Raw genomic sequence first — 22172 nt, forward strand, 5'->3', positions numbered from 1 at the left:
ATTTCATGTTACTCTTGAGAGTTGTCTGTAATTTAAGATGGCTTGAGAAGACTATTGTTTATGCAGAAACCTTTCAGTTGATATATTTACTAAACATTGGTGATGCACATATGCCAGTAAGCTTTGTCTAGTGGAGGCTCCCTAAACTTTTGCAAAATCTTCTACTACTTCTTAAGTTGTGGCTCTGTGCCCATTGAAGTCAGTGGGAATTCTGCATTGTGTTTACTAGGGGAAAGACAGGGACTTTTATTTATTGTGTGGACAAACAATGGGATAGTGGAGGGTTATTCCCTATGGACCAGTGTTCCCTGTAAACTCTGTGCTCAGGAGGCTGCTCAGGAGAGATTCAAATGCCTCCCAGCTGATTAGCAGAGCCCTCACAGCTAGATGTTTGTTTCTACTAGTGGTGCACATTTACACATGCCCCAGTGCACATAATTTATTTTGCACATGGATGGAAAAGATTAGAGGGAACATTGCTATGGGCCGAAAAGTTCCATGTTGAATCTCAGCTGTGCAAAGGGAATTTAGGGTGGGTTTAATCAGTGATCAGTGTCTGATCATCAGCTGGCAATGGGAGCATCACCCCATTATAAAGTTCATTGAAACGAATGTATTTTGCTGTAGACATAAGACATGTTCCTACTTAACACTTTGACACTAAAGATTTGATCCTGAGAATTCTTCCTCATCTCCTCAATTGAGTCATTCCATTGGTGGGACTACTCACTGGAACAAGGGGCACTAATACGAGTGTTTTCAAAATGGGGTCTTAACTGCGATCAAGCATTAGCCCTTGAAATTTGATGTCAAACAAAGGGCAACTAAAATAATTAGATCTGCTGTTCTCTTTCCAGATAAGTGATGCTCCCATTTTTGTGCCTGGTGTTTGGGGGCCTTACTACTCAGCCATGGTGCCTGGATTCTGGTTGAATGAGGGAGGCCAAAGCGCTACTGGAAAACTGGTGAGTCTGCGAAGGCACAGATAGCTTCTTATAAACATAGGAACAGTTCCTTAGTTGATGTCAATCAGTGCAGCAGCAATGTAGCCAGCAGAGCTATTCCAGTTTTTATCAGCTAAGGGGCTGATCCCAAACATCATCATGAGATCATAATCGTGAAAGTGCTGCAAATAGCACTCCACACGTGGGTGCTTGGAAATGCTAACTAGAGTCTGTTAATTATGAGAAAAGTAGGCGCAGCTGTTGTGTTTGGCCCTCGCTTGCAGAAGTAGGGGAATGAGGCCTTAGGGAACATCTCTCTCTTAATACCATCTCTAGTTCCAGGCACAAGCCTAGCCCCTTGTCACAGTTCTAGGGCTGCTGACAGGCACCTTCCAAGGTCTGGACACTGAAAATTCCTTAGGGTGTATCCATCAGCCTAAGCAGGGGTCTCTAGGGTACAAAACTGAGGCCAAACAGTGTACTTGAAGGGGAAGAGGCTTCTGACTCCCACTGCCATAGTCCCTTTAATATAGTCCCGGATACCCTAACCCCAGAAAGAGGTGCTTGGTACTACAATCTCCTACCCAGCAGCTTACTTGAGGCCTGCTGAACCTGTCGTACCAGGCTGGCACACTACTGCCATTGTCTCCTTGAGGACACAACTTAAGGAGGATTACTGAATTGCCTTTCGAAAGGAAGTTCCTCTGGAGGCTTCCAGGAGTGAGCTGTAGAGCCACTGTCTGTTCTCTCCCAAAACTGCTCTGCAACTCTCTGGGCCAGTTTGTTTCTAGACCCTTATCCTACTCCTGATATGATGCACAGGGGAGCTTTGCCCACGGCAATTCTTTAAGCCCTTCCTCACCAGTGTGGGGTTTATTCACCCTGTCACATCCCTACACTCAAGGGAGAAATTGAGAAGACTGTGTATTGTCCCAAAGTCTATATCCTACTCACATAAGTTATATTTCAAAACTGTGCTTACTGATGGACATCAATAAATAACACACTTGGGCTACATCTACACTGGCAGTTTCTTGCTCAAGAACTCTTTTGTGGAAGAGTTCTTGTGCAAAAACTCTTCCATAAGAGAGCATCTACACTCGCATGTGCTTTTGCGCAAGAGCATCCATGGCAGTGTAGATGCTCTTTTCCACAAGAAAGCTCTGATGGCCATTTTAACCATAGAGGCTTCTTGCACAAGAAATTCATGTTGCCTGTCTACACTGGCCTCTTCTGGAAGAGCTCTTGTGCAAGAGGGCTTCTTCCTGAGAGGGAGCATCAGAGTTCTCACGCAAGAAGCCCTGATTTTCTGCAGTACAACATCAGTTTACTTGTGCAAGAACGCGCAGCCAGTGTAGACAGGCGGCACGTTTTTGCGCAAAAGCGGCCATTTTCTCACAAGAACACGCCAGTGTAGACACAGCCAATACAGTATATTGGGGTAGAAACATGTTTTCATTATACTCTAAATTGTCACCTAAATCTCTCGTTGAGTGCAAGGAATATGACTTGGATATGCACATACAGAGGTATCAGTTTAATTTGTTAATAGATAAAGGCTTGATCTTGAACAGTTCCAAGTTTTCTCAGCTCCTAGTAGGCACTTGTTACCTCAAAAGATTGGTGCAGGTTTCAGGGCAGGAGGCTGGATGTGTGGGGAGCTCAAGGCAAAGTGTGTGGAGTGGGTTTGGGGATGGGAGCGTGGCCACCATGCTGTCTGGCCGCTGGATACCTGGGGCTGGCCGGAGTGGCAAGGACCGCACTGCCCAGCTGCCAGATCTCCATGGCTGGGGCAGCAACCATGCTGCCCTGTCAGCCAAGCTTCAGGGCTGGAGTCTGGGTGTGCTGTGGCTGCCCAGATGCTGTGGGTGCTGATTTGGGCCCACCAAGGCTGGAGCCTTGCCTTCCCACCCCAGCTGTCTGGCACTGGGGCCAAGCACTAGGGAGGCAGTGGTTTGGGCTCTGGCTGTAGAGGAAGGCAGTCAGAATGGGAGGGGTGGGCTGAGCATGCCCAGCAGCAGCACGGTGGCTGGCAACACCCAGAGCCCTGCCCCTAGCCGGCAGCTCTCATATCAGTGCACTACAGCAGTGTGAACCAGCTCACTTTCACCTCTGGGCTACCATACAACCTGCCAAAGTTTGAAATGTGAAAAGAGGCCTGGACCCAGCACCATTAGAGGCTCTGCTTGTCCTGGTGAAAATTTGTGTTTTTAAAAGTAATTTCTAGGCCTTTGTGTTTTCAGAATGAATATAGGAGGTGGGGGAAATGGGACATTTAGGCCGTGTCCAGACTCAGGGGTTTTTTCGGGAAAAGTAGCCTTTTCCCGAAAAAACTTCCCCTGCGTCCAGACTCAAGCCGCGTTCTTTTGAAATTATTTCGAAAGAACGCGGCTTTTCTTTCGATGGCGGTAAACCTCAATTTACGAGGAAGAACGCCTTCTTTTGAAAGTTCCTCTTTCGAAAGAAGGCGTTCTTCAATGTAAAGAGGCCGTCTTTGAAAGAGAGCATCCAGACTCGCTGGGTGCTCTCTTTCGAAAAAGCAGATTTCTCTTTCGAAAGATCCGCCTGCAGTCTAGACGCGATCTTTCGAAAGAGGCTCTTTCGAAAGAAGCCTGCAGTCTAGACATAGCCAAAATGTATAAGGTTCAGTTGCATTAACCAAGAAATAAGATGTAATCATGAAATTTTGCATATCCACATGGGGCAGAGGTAAGTATACGCGACCGGCCTTAACTTGGTCATTTCTTGATATCCGAGTGTTTAATTATGCAAAACTTATTGTTGCATTGAAATATTTTTAAGTAAAATATTCATACATACACATACATGAACACATAACTATGTTTTATTTATTTGTGTATTTACTTTTAAATGTATAGACTGGTCCCATCAAACGTTTTCTGGACAGATTTGCACAGTTCCTACTAACCAGTGTCAGCCTTGAATTGGCTTTTTCTGATGTTAACATTTCAGTCAGCAAACCTTGGGGCATGCCACAGCTCTGTTTCTAACACCATTTCTGTTTTTATAAATGGTTTTCTTTCATCTCCTACCCAAACTCCAGAGGGAATCAAGAAGTATTTAGTTCTTTCCCTGTATACAGATGTGTGTGCATAGTTAAAATAAATTTTATTATACTGTTAACACCCAAGCACCCAAACTAATGAACATTAAACACATGACTTGACTTGCTGCCAGCAGATCTTGCCAAATTACTTGCCTATTTATTCAGTACTCTGGGCAGCCATAGTTTTGCCTCATTACCTTTATGGGTGCCTCTGACAGGCATTATGGACTGGCCACAAAAGCTGCTAAATTACCACTGTGAAATTCCACGCAATCCTACACAAGGCATTTGTTTGTGCATAATGCTAGATACCTTTCCTTAGAGGTTCCAATTCTCACATCAACTCTACATAGGGTTTTTTTTAAACCAGAGTTAATTGATTTTTATAGCGAAGAAATATTTTTAGTGTTCTTGAATGCTTGGGGAGTGTCCACACTAGCCATTACAAATGTGTTAGCTACTTCAAACTATTATTTGAGAAGATGTAAGCTTATCATTCCTCTTATTTTTGATATATCACTGTTAAACTTTCTGATCCCACTGAAATTATGGAAGGTTTGCCATTGGCTTCAATAGGATCAGGTTTCAGTACTTCACGAGTAAACTGGAAGCTCTTTTGTCATTGTAGAATGATAAAGGTTCAATATATTTTACCAGGATTTAATCTTTAATTTATTTTAAGCTGGTTGTTTTTCTTTTTGTTCTTTTTCAGATCGATCATGTAGTCCGAGGTCACATTGCTTTCCCAGAGTTACAAGCAAAAGCTGCAGCCAGGTCATCATTCTTATTTCTTTATCAAAACATCATCCTTCCAAAGATCTTTTTTACACTATGCTGTATCGTCATCCTTGTGTTACGACATTCCCGTTTCAGAATGTGGGGATCAGGCAAGCTGGCTCTGAACTCAGTCCTCTGAGTCTGAACTGATTGGAAGTATTTACAAAGGCTTCTGTAATGATAATTCAAAGATCAAAGCTTTAAAAACCTAAATATCCACCCTTCAGTTTACCCAAATGGTGTGCCTGGCCTTTTGCTTTGTATGTCAAAGTCTTCTTTGAATCCAGCCTAATATATCTCTTGGAAGTACAATATAATCCTCATTTTGCAGACCTGGGTGCCTAAGGCTAGTTCTGTCTCATACTGCAGAGGTGTAGTTGTCAGGCTCCAGGAATGAGGTTCAACTTACCTTGCGCTATTGGGAGAGATCTGCTAAATGAAAAAAGACTGGGATGGTGGTGTAGAGAGGAGTGCAAACCTGGAATCTAAACTGGATAGCTAAAACCAAGAGGTGGATTACCCCTATACCAGTCATGTTTTCCATGAGTTCAGCATGTCTGCCCTAAACAAATTCTAATACTGCATTGAATGAGAAAACCCTTGAGTGCTGAGGTAGAGGGAACTTTATTTCTTTACATACAGAATATAAAGCAATACAACTGTCCTGTGTGACACGGGTGTAGTATCTTTAGTTCTTATTTGAGGCTCATGCAGTTGGTAAAACTGTATAGGAGAGTGTTGATAAAGAGAGTCATAATATTTTATAGATTAATATACCAATGGCATTTCTATAATGCTTTCCAGACACTGCCATTCTAATGATATGTTTTCATAGCTATAAATTCAGTAAACAAGCCACTTAGAAATTCACCCTCCTCTCCATTCCCCTGAAGAAGTAGGAACTAACTTAAACTGACAGAAGCCAGGAACTTTGCAGTTCAGGTTGAAATTCCATCGTTAAGACATCACCTTATGCCTAGCTAGTATAGCATATGTGACCTAAAACTTCACCCATTGTTGTGAGGCATCATCACAGAGAATTATATCATCTGAAATAGCCAAATAGAAGGCGGTTAAGTCAGATTCTTAATATTAATTTAGGATCTTGTTTGGGTTTGGGAGTTGTTAATGAGGAGGGAATGGTGAGTTACTAGCCTGCAGATCTCCTTGGAGTGTTTTAGGGCACCAGTTCTAATATAGTGGGCCTGATTCTTCATTTTGTCCAGTCATTTATGCTGGTCCAGAACATGTAAAGTGGGTATAAAATGCCAGCCCATCAGGCTGCACGGCCATGAAGAATCAGGTCCATTTTGTCTGATAGTTCATATTGTTGTTATTGAGAGTAAAATTCCACATATGCAGGCTAGCGGATGAACTCAAGAAAGGAGATGACTTTGTGATCTAAGCATCTTCCTTGAATCACGGTTTCTAACCCTGACGGGTTTGGGTCATCCAGTCATTTTAACATGGTGGACATACTAAGTTCCATGTAGCGTGCATTGTTTGGGACTTTCTGTAATGAGACCTTGAATAACAAAATCCCTGTGCTTGACATCGTAGAACTGATGGCAGATTTTGTAAGAGTTGTGTTTTGCCGTGGTGTCTTTTGGGACAGAATTTCCATAGCTTCCACTAGTGAGCAGTGTGTTGTTTTGGCTGCTGTTCTCCCACCTTAGAGAGAGCTGCTTTTTAGTAGTGAAGTGAGATATGTCTGTAAAATGCTTTGGTATCTTTGAAGCAATATATGATGATAGTATCTGGCAGTTCTTTGCATCTGTGGATCTTAGAGCCAGATTTTAAAACATATTTAGGGCCTAAAAGTGCAGAAAGGCATTTTTGCAAACCCCACTAGTGCCTAAGTGCCTAATTCCCATTTATTTCTGAAATCTGCCCCATAGTACAAACATACACTACTATTTTTTGCATAACTCCAGTAACATTTTTAAATAGTTGAAGAACAGCTAGCTAAATGACAGCCATAACCTTTGGCTTTGCAAAGCCCTAGAACACTATGTCTCATCCAACTGCGGCTGAAGTTAATGGGTGTCTTTTCCTTTTTTAAGATAGAAATCGGATTGGTTCAGAAAATAAGTAGCAGCAGCCAGGAACCCTGCTAGGCCCTTTTAAATCACTCAGGTGGGCCACAGGAATGGGTGATGAGTGAAACCCCCCTTTGGGAAGGCTAGATCCTAGGGAAACTAGCCCCTGGCTACACTCTTTCCACCTCACCCTCCTCCCTCAGTCGGAGCCACAAGGGTCCGCCCTCCACCTGGAGAAACCCCTAAGTATCCAGCCCAGCCAGAAGCATCCTGGGCTGGCTGCAGCCCCTCCCCACATCCCGATAAGCTTCAAGTACCTCCCCTACTGGCCAGAGGAGCCCTAGGCCAGCCACAGCTGTGCCGCCCCTCCTTTCCCCAGACCCAACCTGCTCTGTGGAAAAGCATCTCTTCAAAGATGCATTTGAGATGCCCTGTGCAGGTTTTGGGGTGGCTGACTAGAAAATGCCCCTAGAGAAGAGAGAGGAGATGCGGCTGCAGCTGGCATGGAGCTCCTCAAGATAGATAGGTGGGGGATGGAACTTCAGTAGTTCTGCCGGTCTTTCCAGGCAGGTGGGGGAGAGGTTCCTCTGGGCAGGTGAGAGATGGGGCTGCAGCAGGCCTGAGGGTCCTCTGGCAGGTGTGGGGGGAAAGGCTCCTCAGGACAGGTAGGGGGGAGGCTTCTCTGTACAGATAGGGGATGAGGCTGTGGGCAGGCGACGGATGGGGCTGCACCTGGCCCAGAAATCTCCAGACAGGTGGGGGATGGGGCTGCAACTGGCCAGGGGATCCTCTGCTGGGGAAACGCGTGGGGTTTCTCCGGGTGTGGGGATCCCCGTGGCTCCAACCGAGGGAGGGGACCAGCAGGCCCATTGATTGTTCTGTCTTACGGCCTGGTATTGCTGTTGGTGGGCCTGGTAGCACAACACTGTCCAATAGGCTTGGTTGACAAGTAGCACTGGTAGGCATTTGGGGGAGCTCTGCATTTCACTCTAACCAGACATGGAGTTGTGGGGCTTAGATATACAGGAAGAGGAGGAGGGTGTAGCTATGTAACACTAGTCTATCTGCTTGCCTGAGAAGGCATGGTAAAATGTCAACCTTTGCCACACAGGGTTTCTGCTTTAGAATAACTTCTCCCACTGGGATTCCAAGTAACAAGAGGGCCAGATGGAAGCTCGGAAGTAGGATAGGCCTCACGTTTAATGAAGTTGCCCTCTTTCTTTTTCCTTCTCACCCCATAAAAGCAGGGCTTCTACTGGAAATGCAGTGACTGGTTATTAGCAGGTACTGTTTATAATATGATCTTTAGGGAGGCAGAAAATAAGGCTACTATATGAAAAAAGAACCATTGTAACTTTCAGACTTATAATTTGGTTCTAGGAAGGCACAGAAAGCACATTTTAAACAATGTGAATAATGATGTGAATTAGTTATTTTAATGTCTTCCAAGTGTACTTCATTTTGAGTGATATTCCCTGATAGTACACATATGGAAAAGTATAATTGAAAAAACATGCCACTGAATGGTTGAATGCAACGTATAAATATACAGCTGCTAAGAGGTCAGAAGTCAAAGTGGTAAAGCATATGCCAAATTCCCTTCGGGATCTCATTAGTGCACGATTGAATATACACGTAGAGGCTAAATGAATATCACTGTTTGGACCTACAATAAATGAGACAATGACTAATCAATTGTAATTAGGGCTAGATGCTATTATTGACCAAGATGCCAGTGTTCTACCCTGATTTCTTAGGGGTCGAGACCAAACATAAAATTATAAATTTGTTTATAATGGTACAAGAGTTATTTTAAGAAGTATTCTAACCCTAATTGCAACATATTTTAACTGGAATGTCAGGAAGGCCATAGCAAGCCAGAACACTGAAGAGTTTGTCATTAATCCCACAACCACTGTTGGCTCAGGAAAAACGTACTTGAATAAAATGGAGATTGGTGTATTACAAGAACTTTGAGAAGACTAAATGTAGAGACCTTAATCACCTCCTCCTCTCCATAGTAGCATCTTTCTGTTCCCATTCTATCCTTACTTTTTTGTTTTAATTATGCCATAGGCTTGAATATGTTAATCAAGGAACTCTTGATTAACAAAATAAATTACTAACATTTGTAAAGTGATTTTATTTTCATTCTTCTTTGGGATTTTTTTTATTTTTTCACTCCCTCAGCTTAAATTTCTCTGTCTTCATTGTGCAATTGCTTTCCCTCCTCTCTGTGTTGTGGGCAAGGCAACAAAATGCCAGTCAGCTGCAGCTTCTGAGACTGGCCAGCAGGAGGCAATGCACCAGTAGTACAGCTGCTACTATTGCTAAAGGTCGGTCAGCTTTCACTGGGCCCACCTCCTTGCCCAGTGTGGGAATTCAGACCTTCTACTGGCTGACAGTGAGGTGGAATTACTCCCACCCCCATTCTCTAGTGCCACATGCCTGGCAAAGAAATGATTTTTCTCTCTTTAAAGTTTGGCTTTTGGGCCCCTTTTGATGATTTTCTTGTATTTGACATTAGAAGTGCAAATGTTTTATGTTCACTGAATAACCTCCCTCCCTCTTTTTCCCCCCAACTTGTTTTTCTTCTAGTGCTCAAAATATATATACATACTTGAACAGTCACCTGGATCTGATTAAGAAATCTTTGCCTGCGGGTTTCCTCACTGTTGATTTACACGTTTGGCCAGATTTCCATGGTAACCGATCTCCTTTAGCAGATCTGACACTGAAGGGCATGGTAAGAAACAGCATGTCTTTGCACAAAGGTCAATCTAGAACAAAGGGGTAATATTTAATTTAAAAAATGGAAGGAGCATTTTTATTTTTAACGTATTCCTCCTTCAGAGTGTCCCACAGGATTTGGATTGCTGGCTAAGGTTTGTTGTTGTTGTTGTTGAAATCAGCAAGTGTTTTAGCAGTATACCGCCAATCAGGATACTTCTAATATCACCAGTGCCCAATTTATCTGTTGAAAATACTAAGAGACAGGTCTTCCATCCAGAATATTTATTGGTAGTTCATGTTTTAGAGAGCTAAATAGCACCATTCCTTATTTTTATGCACCCAACAGTCCACTTAGTCTTGCATGTGGAATTGGTGAGTCTCAATCCAAAACTGGTTAGGTGTATTCAGAGATTAAGAATATAAAATACTAAGGGCTTTAGTCCGAACTAACGCATCCCGGCACTCACTTCCTTGTTCGAATCAGCTGTGATTCGAACTAGCGTGCCGGCGAGATCATGTTAATGAAGCGCGGGATATTTAAATCCCCGCTTCATTAACTTCTTCGGTCGTCTCCATTTGCATCCCTAGTCCGAACTAGGGATGCAGTGTAGACGTACCCTAGGTGTGTTACACTATTTCAGATGCTTGTTGATCACTTTAAATCGAAGCTGGAAAGCTCCTGTGTAATTACTGGCAGTGGGTATGCAAGCGCTGATTTCAAAACAAATCAATTAATTGAATATGATACCGCCTGAATCTTTATTCATTTTCCAACACTGAGCTGAATCTGATCCTGATTTGAGGTTTGGAAATGTTTCTTCTGGAAGGGCTGAAATACTGTGAGAAAAAGCAGTTTTCACAATACTTCAATTTAGAACCGAGAAGTAGCAGCATTAGGAAGGTCATGAGAGAACCTCTCCTGGTGAGATTTTCAACACGTGTCTGTGGACTCATGAGGGTCACATAAACTTCCACTTCTGCTATCTGAACCTGATGGAGGCAGACAGGCTGGATCATGTGTCAGAATGGTACTGTACAAGACCATGACTGAACAGGTGAATAAAGGTATAATCTGCGTGTCTTTAAGGTCTGATACCCTTTTGGATCATGAGGTCTAGTTCTGATTTGTGTCCTGTGTGGTTTATGGAATAACACAGCTTGAAATCGTCAATGGTTCCTGAGAGTTGGCAAATAAACCCAATGATACCTCAGTCATCAGCAGCCCTGCAACTGACACTTCAAACATTTGGGAGCTTCAGCTGTAATTACTGCTACTAAGCCCAGGAGGATTCATAGAGTATACGGGAGGTAGGGGGAAGGAATTGGGGAGCATTCAGGTGACAAGTGGATAGAAGTGTAAATTCTTGCACAATAAAATTAGGACCTAGCTGTTTGGATCTCCGTTTGAACTGACCTGAAATTCAGGGATATGAGGATCTGGGAGAATTGAATCAGGCTCATCACTAATAATTACACACCCCAAAAGGTCTACATCTGGTTACATTACTGTAGTGAAAAATCTCATAACCAGAAAAATGTGGTGTTGCTAAAATATTTGAGTGGTTCTTTTCTAATGTTTTCAAATCTTTTTTTCATTGTCAACTACTGAAGTGAAAAGCATGGCATTTGCAGATACTGATTAATGACACAGGAATTCCTCCTTGAATCATCCATTCTGAGACTTCAGCAACATGCTGAAATATATAGTTATCGTAAAAGAATTTACCTGTTCGGTTACCCTGCAAAAGCCGTGAAACACTTTAAACCATGTCTTTACTGCCAGTGAAGATATATACAAAATAAGTTCCCAACTCAGTACCTGTGCTAGGAAAAGTGATATGCAATTGATGTAAATTGGTACTAATACTCACTTTGTTTTTCAGAAGCCCTACCTCTAAAGCACATTACTATGAGTTGCAAATATACCAGTACTTTGAGTAAAACAATTAAGGCTCTTAGGTGCATTTGATAATCTACTGCTGTGGGAATGCCCCTGGAATATTTTGATCATTAGTAACACTGTACTAATTTTTGCAAGTACAGGCAGTCCCCGGGTTACGTACCAGATAGGGACTGTAGGTTTGTTCTTAGGTTGAATATGTATGTAAGTTGGAACTGGCATCCAGATTCAGCTGCTGCTGAAACTGACCAGCGGCTGACTACAGGAAGCCCGAGGCAGAGTTGCTCTGCCCCGGGCTTCCTGGAATCAGCCGCTGATCAGTTTCAACAGGCTGAATCTAGACGTCAGTTCTTACATACAGATTCAACTTAAGAACCCCAGGCATCCCCAAGTCAGCTGCTGCTGAAACTGATCAGCGGCTGATTCCAGGAAGCCCGGGGCAGAGCAACTGTGCCTTGGGCTTCCTGTAATCAGTGCTGGTCAGTTTCAGCAGCGGCTGACTTGGGGACGCCTGGGGCAGAGCAGCTTGGGTGTTGCTGGGTTGCTCCAGTAGTGCCGCTCCTCGGCGCTACTGGACCAACCCAGCAGCACCCAAGCTGCTCTGCCCCAGGCGTCCTCATTCAGCCGCTGCTGAAACTGACCAGCAGTGGCTGAATCAGGACGCCTGGGGCAGAGCAGCTGGGGTGCTGCCGGGTTGGTCCAGTAGCGCCCAGAGCAGCGCTACAGGACCAACCGGCAGCGCCCCAGCTGCTGTACCACAGGCGTCTGGAGAAAAGCCGCGGAGCACGGGGGCAGCGGGACAGCCCAGACGTGCCGCGGCTGTCCTGCTGCCTGCGTGCTCCGCGGCTTTGCTCCCTGTCTCCCTGGTCTGGGGAGACGTGGAGCAAAGCCGCGGAGCACGCGGGCAGTGGACAGCTCAGACGCGCAGTGGCTGTCCCGCTGCCAGCGTCCTCAGAGGCTTTGCTTCCCGTCTCCCTGGTCTGCTGGTCTCCAGCAGACCAGGGAGATGGGCAGCAAACCCTGTTCGTAACTGCGGATTCGACATAAGTCGGATCCGCGTAACTCGGGGACTGCCTGTAACATTTTCTACAGGAGGGTCTTTATTTTTCCCTCCTTGCCCCCGATTTGAGTCTCTTATGCAAATACTAGCAATGATCGTGCATCTTTTCTGCCACATTGCAGAACAAAGTTAGGATCTCAATTGTTCCGATTTCAGTCCAGACGGAGTAACTATACGGTCTTCAGTGGAAGGAAATTGGATTTATGCCAGAGTAAATAAAAACATAATCTAGTCCTTAATTATTGTCTTTCAATGAAGGGTATGTGGGATTTTTTTTTTTTTTTTTTACTGTGTTTCATTTCATAGTGCAAGCCTCCTAGGAAAAAAACATAACATGTAAATCCCTTACAAAATGATATTTTGTTAACTGTTTCTTTGCAAGGGCAATTTCAGTTTCTATGGCTCCTATCCAGATCAGGAATAATATGTTTAACATAACAGTATGTGTGCAGCTCACAAAAACAGGATTATAATTTGCATTTAAACCTGTAGCAACAAGAAAGCATGCCTTGTGCGTCTCAGAAAATGCTGAAATTTCACCTCTGCTAGATTTGAACATTTTCTTCTTGTGTTCTGTGCAGGTTGTTGGACTGACGTTGTCTCAGGGCCTTGATGAACTTGCTCTTATCTATTTGGCCACAATTCAAGCCATTGCTGTAAGCCATTTTAAAAAGTCTGCTTCTTATAAAAGCATGAAAGACTTACTTAAAGGAATTGCACTGTGTGTCACATTGCAGATTGATCATGCCCTCCTGTCAAATAGATTTCGAATTACAAATGAACTCACTAAATAAGTTCTTAAAGGAGAAAGATAAACATTACATGTATGGAGAGGATTACCCCCTCCCATGGAAGAATCCCTTAAGGGACCCTGATTGTAGAAAGGAAAATTCCCTAAAAGAGTTTTTTTCCCAAGTTGTTCTGACAAGGCAGAGGGAGCTGTCTCTTCTTCTGTCTGAGGTGAAAGATGGGTAAATATAGTCAAAAAGAGGGTGGTAAATGCATAAGGAGAAGAGAGACACAGGGATGGTCTACACTATACATTTTATATCAGCATGACCCCGCACCCCTGAGTGACACAATTATACCTACCATAAGCCCCAGTGTTGACAGCACTATATCAGTGGGAGAGTTTCTCTCTTCAACATAATTACCATCTCTCGTAGTAAACACTTTTCTCTTGTGATGGCATTATCTTCAATGAAGTGTTCCAGGGGCGTAGCTGCAGTGTTTTAAGTGTAGTCTGCCCTTAATCCCTCACAACCTAGGAATACACTTCTGCATGAACTTGCGAGGTGGAGCTCTGTGCAGTCCAGAAGATATGCCTAGGTGTGAATAATTGTCATAAGTCGTATTATCCCCACCGAACCCTGTATGGTGAATGTCAGAGACACTGTGACATGAGGCAGTGTTGATGGTGTGGATTATATGGAGTGGTGCTGCTTGGGTAGGAAAGGAAACCTGGATAGTACCAGAACCACTGGCCCTGCTGCTACAAACCTCTCCTTCCTCATCCCTGTAGTGTGATGTCAATAATTTGCAGGCTGAAACTTCTGGTATTTTACTCCTGCAGTTTTTCTCTTGCAAGGCATGCTATTGACCTGTGGGGATGATTTATTTCCCCTCTCAGCTCCCGTCCCAGTTGGTTAAAGTAGCTGGAGAGATCACATAGCTCTACATCAGGGGTAAGCAATAATTTTGGAAGGGTGGCCACTTCACAAATTTCGGAAAGGGCTGTGGGCTGACCCAGAAGGGATGGGGCCTCGGGTGGAAAGGGTGGGGTGAGAACTATCCTGCTGAGAGCTTTGCTTGGCCTGGTGTCCCTGCCCCCTGACTTCTGGCCAATGGAAGGGACCTGGAGCAAATGGGAGGATGCTGGGGGCCAGAATCCTCTCTGAGTTGTCTGGGGAGGAGGCTTAGAATTCACATAACAAGACTGGCAGCTCCTGGCCCTGCTGCTAGCCTGTTGCCTGGCAGGCACAAACCCTGTGGAACAGAAGCAGTTGAAAGGGCTCGCGCCTCCAGGACAGCTCCCAGGCAATGGGCCACTGGGACTGAGAGCTGCGAGCCCTTTCAGTTGCTTCTATTTAAAGGGCTTGCCACCTGCCGGGTGGCTGCCAGGCAACGAGCCCTTTAAATAGAAGCAGTTGAAAGAGCTCACAGGTCTCCGGCTCCCAGACAATGTGCTAGGGCAGGGTTCAGCGACCTTTCAGAGGTGGAGTGCCGAGATGCGACTTATTCGCCTCTGTGTATGGGTCTGAGTGCCAGTGATACTTTTTTAAAGTCAATAGTAGTCCTACTTACAGCAGCTTCGTTAATAAATAAATTAAGATGCAGATCTTACCTTTTAGTGCAGGGGTCAGCAACCTTTCAGAAGTGGCATACTGAGATTGAACTTATTCACGGATCTGGGTGCCAGGGAAGGCGGCAAGGGTAGTCTGGGTACAGTGACCTTATTATCTGAACCAGCTGCAGCTAGTGAGAACTGTTTAATTTAAATTATGAAACAGATTAAATGCTTTAACTTTCTCATCTTAGTTTATCAAACTTCATTTTAAATGAAGTAAAATATTATGTCCAACACAAAAGGTTTTAATGTTTTCTTTATTTATGGCAGCGGTGAGGAACCCTTTTTGGTTCGGGGGTCACTGACCCACAGAAAAATCAATTGGGGACCACACAAGTGAGAAGCAAAAAAAACTCCTCCTAAAATCCCAACTCTCACTGATGTGGCCCCAAGGGAGAAACTTCACTCCTCTGGTGCCACAGCCTCACAGGGTGAAGGGAATTGGGGGAACTGAGGGTCAGGGCTTCAAATAGACCAGATTTACGTTTCTGGAGCTCCAGAGTTATTAGATTTTATGGACCTCCTTAGGCTCTGGGGTAGGGACAAAAATGAGAGGTACAGTGTGAGACAGTGCTGTCAGGTAGTAGGATAGGGATGGGGTGAAGGATCTGGGAGGGAGACGGGGTGCAGAAGCAGGCTGGGAGTAGGATGTCTGGCCAGGTGGAGGGAGCAGGAACAAGGAAGGGTGCAGTAAGTGGCCAGGAGAGAGGGTGAAGGAGCAACATAGATGAAGGAGCAGGATGGGGTGTCTGGCCAGGAGAGAGGGTCCAGGAACAAGGGAGAATGTTGGAGCAAGCTTGGGGTGCTGGGTCTTGGGGGGGGAGGGAAGTGAGATTGAGATGGGGGTCTGGCCACGAGGGGGGACCTTTCCTGGCTTTGTGCTCCCTTGCAGCATGGCCATGGTGCCTCCGGTCACAGCTGAGGAGCCTCAGCCCCAGCGCTGTCTCCTCCCACAATAGCCTAACCTGCTGCAGGGAGGAGGGAGCGCTCTCCAGCGGTCGTGTGGGGGAGAAGGGGCGGGGCTGAGCTCCCTCCCCCGTGCTGCTGAAAATTGGCACACGCCATGCGTGATGTAGGTTGCCGACCCGTGCGCTAGAGGGCAGGCTATGGAACTGCCTCATGGGTTGGATCAAAGCCCTAGGCAGTATGGATCCAACACGCTGAGAGGTTTTTGCCCACCCCTGCTCCACATTAAACAAACACCCATGAATCTCCATTAATAGATGTATATGGCACAGGTGTGGGTTGTGTATGGGTGTGTGATTTTACTGGAATAAATTTACACTTTAACCCCACTTTTCCCAAGTGACTTGTTTGTTTAACAACAGTAAAAAAAATCTTTGTTCAAGTAGGGCAGTCATCTTGTATTGATAGATGCATATACTCCCTGTGGATCACCTATCTATAAATCTCTCTCTTTTCTACTGGTGCTTATTACAGTGCTATCTTTACACTTGAGCTCTTAGCTTTCTCAGTATTCCATTGCACAACTATACTGTGTACGTGTAAACATACATTCCTGCAGGTACACTGTGCATAGGAGAGTGATTAAATTAATTATATTTCCCGCAGGGGGCAGGAGTCCAGCACGATGTGGATCTGTGTATGTATGAGGGGGAGGAAGCCAGGAAGGCAGGCATGTGGCTCAGCTGGGCTGGGGGGTCCAGTCAGCCGCTGGTCAGTTTCAGCAGTGACTGAATTGGGGACGCCCAGGGCTGAACAGCTGGGGTGCTGCCAGGTTGGTCCCGTAGCACCGCCCCTCGGCACTGCGGGACTAACCTGGCAGCACCCCAGCTGCTCTGCCCCAGGCGTCCCCAAGAGCAGCTGGGGTGCTGCCAGGTTGGTCTCGCAGCGCCGAGGGGAGGCTCTACCAGACCAACCCGGCAGCACCCCAGCTGCTCTGCCACAGGTGTCCCCGATTCAGCCGCTGTTGAAACTGACCAGCAGAGGCTGAATCGGGGACACCTGGGGCAGAGCCGGACTATCGGAAGGGGGGCTATGAGGGGTCTGGGGTGGCATCCACCCCATCCCAAACCCCTCATAGCCCCCCCTTCCGATAATCTGGCATATCTGATAATCCGGCACCCCCTGGGTCCTAGAGGTGCCGTATTTTTGGACGTTTACTGTATTTTTCTTCTTGGAAAATTAACACACATTTGCTTTTAAAATTCCATTGAAACAGAAGACAATCATTGGAGCCCTGCACGAATACAACATTTGTATCCACATTTGTATCTGCAAAAATGAGCTGTGGATATTTACATACACATCCACAGATGCGGATACCCATGGATATAAAACAGATATCCACAGATTTGCAAGGCTCTAGCAATCATAATAAATAGAGGGAAATTCATGCCTGCCTTTTCTTGGTGATCTTTATTAAATATAAAATTAGTTTTTCAACCCTCACCCCTAATTTGAGCTTTATGTTTATTTTGTAACTCTAAAAGGAAAAATGCCCTGTTTCCTAGAGCTGGAGTTTTGTACTATACATTGACTTCAATGGGAGCAACATGAGACACTAAACCCAACATTAGCAAATGCGCAAACCTTCTCAAAACCCCAAAATTCCAAATTGTTCCCATGGAATATTACTCTCTAGTTTTCTTTACAACCAGAACTTAAAAATAATAAAACTTGCATTTCAAGACTCTCAATTTATATTTACTCTAAGATTAAATTAATCCTTCCTACCATCCTTTATACCCAGAGAGGAAAAAGTCTAGTTTTAATGTAAATGTCTCTGAATCAAATTTTGCAGGCAGGTAAACACCAAATAATTTTCACAGCACGTTCTTTTTCAAAGTTTTTAGAGAAAGAGAGAAAAAGAGTCTGTCTGTCTTTCTGTGGTAAGGGAATTTGCTCATGAATTTGCATATCAGCAGCTGTGAATGCTCATGTGTCAATTCAATACAACAGGGAGACTGTAATGAATATAATCAGAAATATGATTGTCATTATCAAATCCAGTTTTTAGGAAAGGAACTCTTTTTAGAGTAATTTTATTTTTCTATAATTAAAATCATAACTATATGATTTGGGAAGTTAGTTCTCTCTGTCAGTAGGGAAATGATAGATTTAGTCAGCTATCCTCATGTCCATTTTAGTATGTCATAACTTCTTTTTCTTTAACCATACTACATTTCAAGTCCTATCCAAATATCTGCCACCTTTTCCCAATAAACATGCCAAATCTGACATTTACTCAATTGGTCTCAGCTTTTGGAAGTAGCCCAAAATTCAGCCTGGGTCTGACGAGGGGTTCACTGTGGATTTTAGGTGCATATGGTGCCCAAAATCAAGAGAAGGTGATGATTAACTGAATCCCTACCCCTATAGGCCTATTCCTTGCCTTCAGACAATCGTTTTGTGCAGGTTTCTTTCTGAGCAAGTTTTCCACACTCATCGGTCTTTTTTCTGTCTTTCAAGTTGGGAACAAGACATATTTTGGAAACTATGGAGTCTGCAGGACATCACATCAGCACCCTGTTTCTCTGTGGTGGGCTGAGCAAGAACTCCCTCTTTGTGCAGATGCATGCTGACGTTACTGGTAAGTTAGATAGAGGAAGTAGGGAAACGAGAACAGAAAACTACTTTTATTATTTTAGGTGTCTAAAAACCTTGTGTTTGGAAAAATAAATACTCTTTTTATATGGAACTTTGTTTTGTTGGTTGGCCAAAAACTATGTAATGAAATGTTACTTCCTGAAAGACTGAATTTCCTGAAGTTTAAAGACACTGAAATAACACAAAGACATGGTGTAAACAATCATCCCTAATCCATATTATTAGCAAATAGATTTCTAGAGAAACTGTCTATGTGATTTCCCACTTATAGACCTTATTTGCTGAAATTCTTCTAAAACAGTTCTATAGAATACAGAGAATTATAACCTTTCTATAGATTTTTTTTTAAAACCAGCCTATAGAGTTGTATAGCAGGGATTTTGTTTACTACTAAATTCTATACATTGGTTGAAAGATTCTATAGAAATTATTCTTTTGTTAAATAGAGCAGATCCTTAGCTGCTAGCTTTGTAAGTTTTTAGAGTAACTTTTTTATAGAACTTTTTCAGTTTCTATAATAACCCTGTTGGTTTCATCCCATTGGAATTTTAAAGGGCTTTCCCCTGCATTCTGTTGCTTAGATGGAACATTTTCTTGAATATAAAATGCCATATCTCATGTTGTTTAGATAATTTAGGACCCAACTCTGCAGTTTGGCTTGCGTACAGAGTGTCATTGACTTTGATAAGATTTCATATTGATGAAAGTGCCTGTATCTGTTGTCTATACTTGCAGGACTGATGTTCAAGCTTGCAGTCTATTTGTAATCTATGTTCCATCTTTATAGGTTGGGTATCTTTGAACATCTGTAAGTTAGTTCAGTATGTTTTCTTTAAAAATATGGAAAATAATGTCATTTAGTTAAAGGACTTCAAAAAAATCCGTGAACTGTGTTTGTGTTGGGACATATTTCAAATTAAGAACAGTCAAGATGTTTTGGATCCAGTATAAAGCTCCAATTTGAGGTATTTGGTGTGTAGATTCACATCATTCTGACATCAAACCAGACATTCTACCTTAATGCAGGAAGAGAGATGAAAATCTGTATCATGTAATTGTATTAAATGAAAGCAGAAATAGAGAACCAGATGACACAACCGTCATTGACCTAGGTTAGATATATACGGTATTACCACATTGGTGCTTTATATTTGTCAAACATGATTTTATCGAGTCCACACCTTCTCTTATCTGATTCAAAAGAAACATATGGTCAGTTTCATTGCACATAGACTTGGAATTGAAAGCTGCTTTCTGATGTCTGAAATAAAAGATCTATTAATAGGTATTCTTGTTAAAATTTAAACTGGAGTCCTTTGACCATAACTAATGGCTAAGTACAATTCAGGACAAAAAGGCCCTTTTCCACTCTTGGAATCTCCCCATTTGTAAAATCTGTGACTAACGAGGGATGTCAAAGTTCATCTGGCTGAAATGGTCTTGCTTCTGTTGAACTCATTAGAGCCTATCAGATAAAATAACTCGCATTCCTAGATCAATCCCCCATTCTTTCAGGAAAAGAAAAAATTCTGAATATGTTACTGTTAGATACAAGTGCCATTACTCAGCCATGCAGACTGCCAATTGATAATTTCATAAATGGCTTACAAAGCATCAGACTCTTGTGGTTCAGCTTATAAGATGAATATGGTCATTCTGAGGACTCTTTTAAGAAAATATGCAGTAAAGTTTTAAAGCACACTGAAAGTTGCCCAGTGCTTCAAAGCTCTACAAACAATAATACTAGCAGTACCTTTGCTTTCTAGCTTATCTGGAAATATTCAGGGGTCCAGACCCAGACCCTGAGCTGTGGTACAGCTCAAGAGGGGAAATGCAAAGTGGGCTGATCCCCTCTAGGTACAACTTTTAGAAGTTTGAGGGATGTTCTAAGCAACGCTGGCTGGCTGTGCCCAAAAGGGGCTAGTCCAGCAGTGAAAGATTGCTGGGGAGCAGAAAGGCTGTCTGGAGAGCGGGGAAGTGGTATGGCAGCAAATATAGTAGTTCTGTGCCGTCCAGTGATCTCACTATCTTCGATAGCTGGGGCTTTGTATAAGTGGAGTGATGCAAAGATGTCTTAAGGTCACTGGTCCACAGAATGATGTGAATTATCCTTGTGCTTCCCCACTTCGGATGATGAAGGAGACTCCAGGAGCTGATGTTAATGAAGAGTGTCATAGCCCCTTTCCAAGAACGCACTGCACAGGAGTAGCAAGTGGCCTCATGGATTCAAGACCTCTATATCAGCGTGGGCATCCTAGGCTAGTGAGCGGGTCACATGAGTGGCCCTTCTTCATCTCAGTGGGCTGCAAGATTCTCTCAGCCAAGACAGTCTTCCAGGATAGTGTGTTTTTGCTAACTGTGCTTGTGTACCTAGAATTTCTAGGGAGTACCGACTGTACCGTAGCAACACTATGGATACAAAGAGAACACGTGGCTCTCACAGTCAATGTTGTGTGCAATCAGCAAGCCCCTCACTTCATGTGCATGTCACTTGAGTAATACCACTGTGAAAAAAACCTACATAGAAGGAGAATCTGGCAACCTTGCACATGGGCAACAGGAAACAACATTTTCTCATCGGCCACACATAGAACCTTGATTGGCTGTAGGTTACCCATCATTGCACTAAGTTACTTTAAGACCTTACAGTCTTAGGACCCAACCCTGCATTTTAATATCTTGAGTAATAATGCTCATCACTAATAATTGTATTGACTTGAATCCAACTGTTCACAGAAGGAAGCATTTCTTCCAGTATCCTTCCTTTGCGGTAATGGGCCTTTAATATGTAAATCCAGCCGCAGAATGCAAATAACTCAATGATCATAATCAGGGAATTCACAACAATGCCAAGTACTGCAGCAGTACTAAAGAATTGTTTAGCCTAATGGTTAATTAGAGCCTCCAGCTAGGAAAAAACATGGATTTGTGCCCCCTTTTTTGGTTTTTTATGAGGTGTGAGGAAGGCTGAAAGGTTCATACTTTATTTATTTCACTTTTTTCCTACTTGTGTGTTGTTTGTTTGTTTCTGCTGAAAACCCTGCTCTTTTCTACTCCATTTTTCCTGGAAAAGACTGTCGGGTTAGAGAACTAATAGGTATCTGCTATCACAGGTACCAAGAAGGTAAATGCTAGGTGATAATTGTTTTTATATTTTATGGTGAGGTTTTAAATATCTCCTATTTAACACACACGTTTTACAAACTACATGTTGAACCTCTCTAGTTTGGCACCCTTGGGACCTGACTACACACACGTTTTACAAACTACATGTTGAACCTCTCTAGTTTGGCACCCTTGGGACCTGACTGGTGCCGAACCAGAACATTTGCTGGACCACGGGAGGTCAATATTGTCTAGCACAGGGGGTCAACAACCTATGGTGATTTTCAATGGCATGCGGAGTGGGAGCTCAGCCCCGCCCCTCCTCCCCTGCACAGCCGCCAGAGCCTTCCCTGTTTCCAAGCAGCAGGTTAGGCCGCGGTGGGACGAGGTAGCACTGGGGCTCCTCAGCAGTGCCTCCGGGGCCAGCCCAGGACTGCATGGCTGTAGCAGCAATTCCTCTGGCCTCCGATCACTCCGGAGGCACCTCTGCCGTGGCCACATGGTCCCAGGTTGGCCCCAGAAGCTGGAGGTACCTCTGCTGCAGCCGCATGGTCCTGAGCCAGCCCCAGAGGTGCTGCTGCAGCCATGCAGTCTCAGGCTGGCCTTGGAGGTCAGAGGCACTGCTGCTGC

General features: G+C 44.0%; 1 protein-coding gene across 12 annotated transcripts in view; it reads left to right on the plus strand.

Annotated features, from left to right (window-relative positions):
- Positions 1 to 22172, plus strand: part of FGGY (FGGY carbohydrate kinase domain containing) — a 312982-nt gene that overhangs the window by 239513 nt on the left and 51297 nt on the right. For all 12 annotated transcript variants that reach the window (XR_012905874.2, XR_012905876.2, XR_012905877.2 and 9 more), the window contains 5 exons: positions 858 to 965; positions 4724 to 4785; positions 9426 to 9573; positions 13102 to 13176; positions 18300 to 18420. Coding sequence is in view for 3 of the 12 variants with exons in the window: in XM_089780444.1 (XP_089636570.1) it covers positions 858 to 965; positions 4724 to 4785; positions 9426 to 9573; positions 13102 to 13176; positions 18300 to 18420 (514 nt within the window). In the remaining 9 variants the exon portion in view is untranslated. The remainder of the gene's footprint in view (positions 1 to 857; positions 966 to 4723; positions 4786 to 9425; positions 9574 to 13101; positions 13177 to 18299; positions 18421 to 22172) is intronic.

This window comes from Pelodiscus sinensis, chromosome 9 (assembly GCF_052426305.1).
Source record: "Pelodiscus sinensis isolate ZL-2025 chromosome 9, ASM5242630v1, whole genome shotgun sequence".
NCBI lineage: Eukaryota > Metazoa > Chordata > Testudines > Trionychidae > Pelodiscus > Pelodiscus sinensis.